Source organism: Netta rufina, assembly GCF_964035555.1.
Source record: "Netta rufina genome assembly, chromosome: 22".
In the NCBI taxonomy this organism is placed as follows: domain Eukaryota; kingdom Metazoa; phylum Chordata; class Aves; order Anseriformes; family Anatidae; genus Netta; species Netta rufina.
Window position 1 is genome coordinate 2,460,955 of NC_140146.1, and position 10,086 is coordinate 2,471,040.

The 10,086-nt window shown below is 54.4% G+C and overlaps 1 protein-coding gene across 1 annotated transcript; it reads right to left on the reverse strand.

Annotated features, from left to right (window-relative positions):
* Positions 1–1,181: 1,181 nt before the first annotated feature.
* On the reverse strand, positions 1,182–9,829 carry ALDH4A1 (aldehyde dehydrogenase 4 family member A1). Its single transcript, XM_084300396.1, has 15 exons — positions 9,746–9,829; positions 8,824–8,917; positions 8,603–8,695; positions 8,464–8,511; positions 7,953–8,108; positions 7,594–7,743; positions 7,435–7,509; positions 6,181–6,368; positions 5,277–5,350; positions 4,930–5,126; positions 4,513–4,560; positions 3,992–4,144; positions 3,674–3,795; positions 2,818–2,936; positions 1,182–2,713 (listed from the first exon to the last, which is right to left on the reverse strand). Exons 1-15 carry the CDS (start codon positions 9,769–9,771, stop codon positions 2,601–2,603), a joined length of 1,656 nt encoding a protein of 551 aa, XP_084156522.1. The 5' UTR covers positions 9,772–9,829; the 3' UTR covers positions 1,182–2,600.
* Between the last annotated feature and the right edge of the window lie 257 nt (positions 9,830–10,086).

Consider the following 10,086-nt stretch of genomic DNA (forward strand, 5'->3'; position numbering starts at 1 on the left):
GCCGAAAGCAGTGGCTTGGACGAGCACTCGGCACCTTCGCCATAACTCCCCAAATCGCCAGCTCCCCTGAGAGGGGGGCAGAGCCCTTAATGAGATTTAAACAAGCTGGGGGGGGGTTGGGGATGTTGTCAGGGGGTGGGGTGTATTTGGGGTGCTCACCCCAAATGCCTGGGGAATGGGGCAGGAGAGCTCACCCGCTCAGCAGGACCAGCAGGGAGCTGGGTCTTGCGCATCAACTGCGGGCAGTTTGGCACCAAGCACGCATCCTGCACCCAGAGGACATCCTGAGGGCATCTGCCCACCCTGCAGTAAGCAAGTTTTGCAAAACTCAAATCACTTGCCTTCAAGTCATGGGCATCCACAAGTGACAATGTTTTGTGGCATCACGGGTGACCCTGGGTGACCAAGGGTGACCCTGCCTATGCTGCCTTCCATCTCCTCCTCTTTTCAACACCCAGAGCACAGCTCAGTTCTCTGAAGCCTGGATAAGGGGTTGTGTTGCCCATGGCAAAGAATCACATCACCCTTCTTTTCCCCCAAACCCCTCAGTGCCTGAGTAGCACCTATGCAGAGCAGCACTCCTCATGCCTCCCAGCCTGGGGTTAGGCAGGAGGCAATTTGGGTGATGATGATGGTTTGCTTAGGTGTTGAACTCAATAGTCTCCCCATAGTTGATGTGCTGGGATGCCAGGAGGCACTGGATGAGCTCCTGGTTCCACATTTCTCAGCCCTTCTGTTTGGTCTGTCTATGGTGGGTCCCACCTGGCTGGTGGCCTCCTGGCCTGTGAACTTCTTGAACCCAGGGATGGAGACATTTGTTACAGCCACCCCAATGCTGGCCCAGTCCTGCTCTGGAAAAGGCTTAATTGCTCAAGAGGGTATTTTTCTTTTTTTATTTTTCCTTTTTTTTTTTAAGGAATAATTGATGCACACGAGAGCTGGTTGGCATTGGATGCAGCAGGGTGAAGGACAGACCTTGCAGCTGGGCACCAAAACTGAGCAGAGGTTCAACGCCCTGTTCAGATGCTGTGGCAGCAGTTTTGGGCAATGCCTCATTGTGCCTAATCTTGCCTACAACACTGCATGCACTTAAGGTACCAAATGCATGCTCTCTTCCTTTGGCAACAATTTGAAGAAATAATTCAAAAAAGGACACAAAAAGATCTTCATAATGTATTTTATTGCAATTTCCATCAGTTAAACCTGGATTTGCAGGTATTAACGCAACTTGTTCTTGACCTACAAGCCAAGTAACTTGCAGCAGCCATAAAAGGGTTAGCCACATTATCTGTAAATCGTGCTAATTGACTGGCCAGTAATTGGCAGTGTTACAAATGGATACATTTCTAAATCAGAAATGCCCCTGGAAGATGCAGGACTCGGTATCCAAGCTCCCTGTTACAGTTTGTACTGCAGGACTCATTCAGCAAGAGTTTGCTGATGGGAAAGAATAGCAAATTTAACAACTTAATGCTCAACTTCACAACTCAGCAGCTTGCAGAGCCTCAGGTACAGGGTCCTGGGCCAAGCACGACAACCTGGGAAACAGATTTTGCTTCTAATTACTGCAAACCTCCTCTTGCTGGCCTGGCCTCTCTTCCTAAATTCCTTCTGGGGGTTAAGGATGCTGCAGCCACCTAAGCAGCTTGTGCAGGAACATTAGTGGAACTTCTCTAAAATCCTTCTGCTTCCTTCCAGCCAACATCCAAGGATCAGAGCAGCTCTGGCCAGTGCCTTCTCAGTGAATAAAGGCACGTGGGCAATTCCTGAGCAGCTCTGAGCTCACAGCTGCCATCTCTTGGCAAAATGTGACTTCTGGAGGCTTAGCTTTTGCTTAGGACCAAGGAAAATACACAGCTCAGGGCTACCATTGCTTGGCACTATGGTTTAAACCAACCCAGGCTTCATAGCCCTCTTGGAAAGTCCTTGAATTCCTTGTTCCACTGTGCAAGGCTCCCTGATGGAGCAGCCGGGGTAAACGATGTCTTTTGGACAGGATGATTCTTCTCCAAGTGACCAGGTTGCGGCCAGCCTCTGAATATTGCTCCCTGTTCCAGCTCCAGCGCTCCCAGCCCATCAGACGGGCATGGCTGGATGAGAGGTCAAGTGGAGGGACAGAAGAATAAAGGAGAACTAGGATTCAGCGCTGCTGGGCAAGCCCAAAGCCCTCTGCAGAGGTGTGGTGCTATTATGCTTTGAGCTAAGTAATGGAAAAATCCTTACGTGTTGGAAAAAACATTATTCCTACCTTCTTAAAGCATGTAACAGAGAGAAAATCACTTCTCAAATGATGGTGCTTTGTGGAGCTACTGCAGACAACTTGCTCTTCTTGTTCCCAGGCTGGGGATCTCAGGTACCAGCAAAGCATCTCTGCTGTCGCAGTCACCCACAGCCTGCTTCTTCCAAGACTAAGAAATCATAGGGACCTTTTTTTTTTTTTGTGTAAGTTAACAATTTAATAATAGAATTAGTCTCTAAAAATAAAACCCTAGCTTGCTGTGCTGAAGATTGGCTGATTTAAGTGCTTTCAAGGCTGTGGCTGAGGAGCCACTGTGTGCGTCCAGCTTCAGTAGTAGAGGCACGGGTATGAGGAGAAGGCATCAGTGCATGTAGGCGTAGCGCCAGTCCCGCAGAGGCACGTGGGTTTCCTTGATGGCCTGGGGAGACGTCCAGCGCAGGATGTAGTGTGGACCACCAGGTTTGTCGTTGGTTCCTGTGCCAAGAGGAAAGAGGGACCACGAGGTGAAGGAGATGGACAGAGGGGATGTGTCCCATTGCACCATTAAATGTGTTTTATGGAGAGTTTTTTGGTCTCACCTGAGATGCGGGAGCCCCCGAAGGGCTGCTGAGCCACAACAGCGCCCGTTGACTTGTCGTTGATGTAGAAATTGCCAGCTGAGTTGCGCAAGTAGCTCCTGGCTTCCTCGATGATGCTCCTGAGGAGGGAGGGAGAGGACCATAAGCAGGAGGGGGTGGCAAAGGCACACTTGGAGGCCTCTGCCCTGCTCCAGTAGCTGTACTGGTGCCCAGTATTTGTGTTTCTTTGCACACGTGCTATTTGTAGACAAAAGAAGCTTGACACACGCTGCAAAGGGACCTGTGTGCTTAAAGCTCAATTAAATGACTGCAATTTCTCATTTCAACTTTGCATTTCTTTTCATGTTTTTCCTCAAGATTTGCTGTTATAAAATGAAGTTAATTAAGTCCAAGGATAGCCTGACTTAACGACCTTCTAAGTTAGTAATTCAATGCCTGCTCTTAGTTTCACTAGTATATGATTAATTCTTAGGTATTTATTGAAAAATCATGATCCCCATCTGCTTCATGGCAGCCTGGAACTTTCTCACAACAAAAAGTGTTAAATACAAACAAACAACAACAGCAACAAAAAACACCTTGGTTTTCATACTACCCAAAAAGCTTCTGCCTTTCCTCATAGCTTAGAGAAAGTATTTTATTTCAGGCTTCTTAGCTCCTCTCCTTAGGCCATCAAATAATTTTTTCTTTTCTTATTCTCTTCCTCTCTCAGAAAAAAAAAAAAATCCTCAAAACCAGCATCTAACCCAAAAAAACATCTCAGACTCGAAGCCCTGAGGGTCCAGGCTGGGAGAAGGACCCTCACCCCCCCCGGGATGTCCCCTTCCCTCCCGGCTCCGGGGCTGCGGGTGCTCACTTCTCCTGGGCGAAGACCGCCCCCGTGAGGCCATAGGGTGTCGTGGTGTCAATCAGCTCCAAGACATCCTTGTACTGCTTCTCTGGGTAGACGTACACGGTGAGGATGGGGCCAAAGATTTCCTGTAGAGCAAAAAAACAAATTAGCCAAGCACACAGCCCTCCTTGTACAACCCACAGCCTCCAAAAACGAGTGACAGATTAGCCAAAGCCATGAGAAAGATGGAAGAGGACCATCCCCGCATCTATCTATCCTACAAATCCAGTCAACTCACACCCCAAGACGCAGAGCCACGTCCCATGATTTTCCCACTCTCACCTCTTTCATGATGGGATCCTTTGGGTCTTTGCTCTCCACGATGCAGGGCTCAATGAAGTACCCGACGCTGTCATCGCAGCCGCCTCCAGCCAAGATGGTGAGGTTGGGAGACTTCTTGGCGTGCTCGATCCACTTCTTTATACGTGCAAAAGACTGAGGAAAGAGAAGAAAATGAACAGAGTGTGGAGCTGGGGGGTGAAAAGGAGTTTTGGGCAATGCTTTTTGGGGCTATGTTGCTCTTTGCTCGCTTCCAGTTCAGGAGGAAGGCTGCAAGCTGGAAATACAGCCCTGGACACTCTGAACCCTACGTCCGCGAGGGCTTCTCAACAAACAACCCACTTCTCAAGAGGGGTAGTGACATGCAATATTCCTGAGGGGAGCAAAAAGCACCCCGTGCCATAGTGCTGGAACTTCCTAGTCACGCTTTGCTGAAAGCAATAAAAAGCATCCAGCCAAACAATGAGCGGGAGCCTGGCGGTGTTACCTTTGAGCACGAGCAGGGGCAGGACGCATGAGCTCACCTTGTCATCAATCACTGCTGAGAAAAACGTCCCAAAGTCCTGGGCAGGCTGCAGGGGCAAAAGGAAGTAGACAATGCAAGTCCACGCTGTGCCAAAAAGCTAACTCTAAAATTGAAATTCCCAGAATAAAACTGCTCCAAAGCACACCTCCGCGTGAGGGAGCAAGCTCCCCCTTTTCAATTAGTCTGCGGTATTCAGTGACTTACACAGTCCTTCCTGCAGACACTGGCTACAAGTTAATTTCTAATCACTAAAAAAAAAAAGATGAAGGGGGAGGATGGAGGGGTGGTGGTGGGGAGAACCAGTGGATAAAAAGCTCAGTTCAATAGGAATTAGTAGCCAGTTACCGCAGTCTCTAATCCCATCAGCCACCCGCTGAGCTGCAAAGCCCTTCAGCAGCCCGGCAGCTCCACTCACGTCTCCCACTTTGATCTTCTTGGTCTCCTCCAGCAGCTTCTCTTTGATCTGGGGCCACAGCGAGTCCGGGGCGTAGAGGCGGGAGCACGCCGAGCATTTCTGGCCGCCGTACTCAAAGGCAGAGCGCAGGGTCCCGTTCACCACACTGGACACATCGGCTGAGCTGTGCACCAGGTGGAAGTTCTTCCCACCACACTCTGGTTTGGGAGGAAAAGGAGCAAGTGAGAAGTTGCCCTGCTGGAAAGCTCGAGCTATGTCCAGACCCCAGTGGGTGATGTCCCAGGGAGGCCAGCCCAGGTGCTTCAGCCCTCAGCACCCCAGCCCCTGCTCGGCCACACAGCCATTACCTCCAGCCAAGCGGGGGAAGTTGCGGTAGCAATCCAGGTTTTCAGCCACTTGCTTCCAGAGGCGCTTGAACGTCCTGGGAGAGAAAGGAGGAGGTGCTTAGCATGAGTGGGGAACTTGGAAAAGTTCCTGACCCTGCTGAAGACAACCCCAGCAAACCGCGAGGTCCATCCTCAAAAGAAGGGATGCTCTGCAAACAGAAGAGAGGCTAGGTCAGAAGGAGTCCCTAGATACCAAAGCTCTGGGCACTACACAAAAACCCTAGCACATTACAAATAAGCGCCACAGGGAAGACCAGACAGCATCCAGCAGAAGTTTCTGTCCTCCTCCTTTCGGCCCTTCTTTTTTGGTTCTCACTGTGACAAACCCCTTGGCTGCAAAACAATAAAAATGCTAATAAACCTCCAGCAGGAGGCACGGCCACTAATGCTAATTTATGAGCTTCCCCACCTTTACAGCACAATGCTCATCAGACCATGGCACTTGCAGGGCCCTGGGGCTTAATAGCCTCTAGGGGCAAGTTGCTAACCCAGCAGAGGGTTTGCAAATCAGCCAGGGATGAAGGCAGCATGTGCTCATAGCGCTGCACAGCTGGGTCTGGGTGCGGGCACGCTGGCAGGAGGAGGGAAGGATAAACCCCGCTGCCCTCCGGCATCACTCTGCCAAGTCACAGCATCCCTAGGAGACAGGTCGGTGTCTCCCTTGTTTAACTTGCAAGTTTATTCTCTGTGGCTTGGTTTTAGCCACAGGAAGTCCTTGATATTAAATACGCTCCCTGGGCTGATTAGATACAGTTTTTTTTCACCCAGCAAGGTGTAAGGACGGCAGCTGCTCTGCGCAATGGACCAGTGGGCAAGTATCAATCATGAGCTGGGCAGCTCCTTGTGCTTCCCCTCCCCAGCTTACGGCACGCTGCCGGTGAAGTTGAGCCCGCAAAAGTGCTGGTTGCTGGTGACGGCGTCGCCGAACACGGGCCCATCTGCCGGCACGAACTGAATGACGTTGGGAGGGAGCCCAGCTTCCAGCAGGATCCTGTAGACGGCGTAGCTGGAGAGCAGGGCAGTGTCGCTGGGCTTCCACAGCACCACGTTTCCCTGGGGAACAGGGGACAGTCAGTGTGAGAAACACGCAACTGCAGGGCTTAAATGCGTCAGGGAGAGCCCATATCAGAGTCTGCAGCACCTCCGGGAGGGTTTGTGTGATGGTGCAGAGGTTCTGCTCTGCAGGTGGCTCATAGCTCCCTTGCACCCCAAGCAATTGAGACAGACTGTGATTGCCAGCCCAGCTAGAAGCACTAAAATCACCCCCCTTCACATCAAAAGCTGCCACGAGATCACGATGCTGCCCTCTTGTGCCCTCCCATGCTGGGAATGGGACTTACGGCTCTGCAGCTGCCACCCCTGGGCTCATGCGCAACACAGTGAGTGCCCACGTGAGTGAAACACCAGCCCGTGCCTGGATTAATCGTGCCCAAACCAATGGCACAATCAGCAGGAAAACATGGTGCAAACGCCCCACTGTGGCTCCCCACCCCTTTGGCTCCATGCCACTGCCTTCGTTTGGGCTTGGTGACCTCCCCTGCGTCACAGTCACCATGGGTGGCCAGGATGAGAGTGCAGCCAGGGGCTCTAATTAGCAGCCACTTATTAAGAACTCCCTCTTGCAGCACCCCAACCTCTCTGTCTAAAATCCAGGCGAGGAGTGAAGCCCAAAATGAAAGCCTCAAGCACAGACACCTCCAAGAGCGGGTTTGGGAGGGTTTTTCCTTTTCCAACACTTCCCTCGTCACAGCAGTTTGGTGGACAGGTCTAAACAGCAGCCAGGGGAATGCCTGTCTGTAATTAGTCACCTGAGCCAAACTGCACACCAGCTGGCTGAATTCCAGGGAGGGTTCCAGAAGCAGAACCCCCGGTGTGCCTGATGTTGTTGGGTTGCGTTTGTAGGTGTCCAGTTTTGGGGACGCCTTAGGAGAATGCCCCCAGAGGGCTCCTCCGTCCCCATGGACAAGACAAGCACAAATCACTCCTGCAACCTGGAGTCGGGACAAAGCAGCAGGAGGCTGCGCAATGCCAGCAGCTCCTCTGGTGCACGCCACCGGGCATGGAACAGCACCAGAGAGGCTGGATTTGGAGAGAGATGCAACCCTGCGGTGATGCTCACCATCAACGCCGGAGCCCCTGCCAGGTTTCCACCAATGGCTGTGAAGTTAAACGGAGAGATGGCTGCCACAAAACCCTGCGGTGGAGAGAAAAAAGGGACGGGCTGCAGGCACCCACGCTTGCCACGGGCGAGCCAGCACAAGCAGCCCCAGCTCCTCACCTCCAGCCCCCGGTACACCATGCTGTTGGTGCTGATGTCCACGCTGATGGGCTGGCTGCTCTCCAGCTCCAAGGCGTACTTGGCGTTGAAGCGGAAGAAGTCGATCAGCTCTGCTGCCGCATCGATTTCTGCCTGGATGACGGTTTTGCCCTGCCAGAAGAGGACCGCAATGAATAAAAACACAGCAGAGGCAGGACAGAGGAGGAGGAGAAAATGCAACATGGCCTGGCCCATCCCGACGTGGTTTGGGGGTTCATGCTCTTCAGAAAGAACTGGGCCTCTCTGCAAGCCCCCATCCTGCCCTGTTGCGACCGGCTCCTCCCAAATTCCCTCCTGTTCACCCCCTGCACCCTACTCACCTGCCCCACCATGGTCTTGGCCAGCACCTCGGCTCGCCGTGGGCCACTCAGCATGTCAGCTGCCTTGAGAAAGATCTGGGCCCGGTCCTGGACAGGTTTCAGGTCCCACTCCTTCCTGGCTGCCAAGGCAGCATTAATGGCTTTGTTAATGAGATCCTGTGTGAAGGGGAAAGGCAGCCGTGAGGAAGCCATCCCCCAAGAAACCCAAAGGGGACAGTGAGGGGACGTCCAGCTTGGACACATGCTGTGGCAGCCACCTTCCCACCAGCACCAGTGCCCCTCAGACCACCTTGTTCCAGGGCCTCAGGGGCTTGGAAAGCCAAAACCCACCACTGCCTCTTTTGGAAAAGCCATGTGCTTTGTGACTCCAAAAAGCCAATTCTGCTTGTGAAACCTGTAGTCAAGCTGAATCAGTGATGCTGGCAGCTGGCTGAGGCCCTGTGGTCTCTACACTGTCCCCAAAATGTCCCCCACGAAGAAGACCAAAGGGAAGAGGAACAGGCACGCTCACCTTGTCGGCGTAGCAGAACTTGGCCACCTTGTGCGCATGATTGAACGGCTGAAAAAGAGATGGGAAACCTTGGCACTTCCCCATCCAACCAGCGCTTCACTCTCCTTTACTGAAATCCCCCCAGCACCCCAAAACTCACCGAGAGCTGGTACCGCACCGCTCCGGTCCACACCTCCTCCCCACCGACCACACAGGGGATGTTTTCAGTCCTGCCCTTCAGGTCAGCAAGCGCCTGGGTGAGAGCAGAGCGAGGTGCTGGGGCTGCACAGGGCAGGCGGGGACCCCAAAGGGCTCCGTGCTGGGCCAGGAGCAGGGAAGGACGGGGAAAAGGTGCAGGGCACTGCCCTGAGCCTCCCATACCTGCTGCAGCGCCGCTCGCTCGGGGCTGCCAGGTTTGAACTCGAGGATGGGCTCGTTGGCCACCGTGGTGGCCGCACGGTGAAGGCTCCTGAGCCTGGGGGGGGGGGGGAACAGGCTGAAATAACGCCCCCGACCCCGTGCTGCCAGCCCGGGGGGCTTCAGTGCCTCGGCTGGGTGCGTCCCAGCTGAGTAAATCCAGGGAAAAGGGAGGTGTGGGGTGGGGAAAGGGGTTGGGTGTGACAGGAAAAGGGGCTGCGATGGTGTGGGAAATGGGGAATGGGAGCCATGACCATGGCGTGGGGAAAGGGGTTTGTATGGGGTGGGCAAAAGGGTTTTGTTCCTATGGGGTGGGCAAAAAGGGTTTGTATGGGGTAGGAAAAAGGGTTTTGTTCCTATGGGGTGGGAAAAAGGGTTTTGTTCCTATGGGGTGGGAAAAAGGGTTTGTATGGGATAGGAAAAAGGGTTTTGTTCCTATGGGGTGGGAAAAAGGGTTTTGTTCCTATGGGGTGGGCAAAGGGGTTTGTATGGGGTGGGCAAAGCCGTTCCTATGGGACGGGAACAAGGGGTCCCGATAGGAAAGGGGTTCCCGTGGGGTGGGAACAGGGGGGTCGCAGCCCTGGAGGACGACGACTCCACATTTCCTACACGCAGCGGAGCGAGGCCGGGGGGCAAAGGTTGGGCCCGGGGGGGGGCCGCGAGGAGCCGGGGGCAGCGCCCGACCCTGGGGGGGGGGAACGGGACGGGGACGGGACCCGCGGGGCTCCCACCCGTGACCGCCCCCACGGAGCATTACCGGGGGGTTGGAGGGGGTGTGAGGCAAAAAGCGGGGGGATGAAAAGGTCAGAGCGGGGTTCGGGTGCTCCCTGGGGAAGGTGGGGGGGGACGGGAAAGGGGAGCAGAGGGGTCGCGCGTGGGGACTCACCCACGGCCCCGCAGCGCCCGCCACATCCCGGCCCCGCCGCGCCGCTCCCCACGGCCGTGCCCGAGCCGCCGCCACGGGAGGGAGAAGGAAGAGGGTGGAGGGGGGGGCATAAAACAAAGATAAATGAGATAAAGCACGGCGAGGAGACGGGGAGCCCGCAGAGCGCCCACGGCCACGCGTGGGGCTTTGAGATCCCCCTCCACCGTCGCCACCCGCCCCCTCCGTGGGGTTGGAGGGGGGGGACCCTACATGCAGCACCTGCCCCCCCCCCCGGCCTTGGCACCGCGGTGGTAGCGCCCGGCACGTGAGAGGGGGGCGGTGCTGGGCGGGGCGGAAAATGG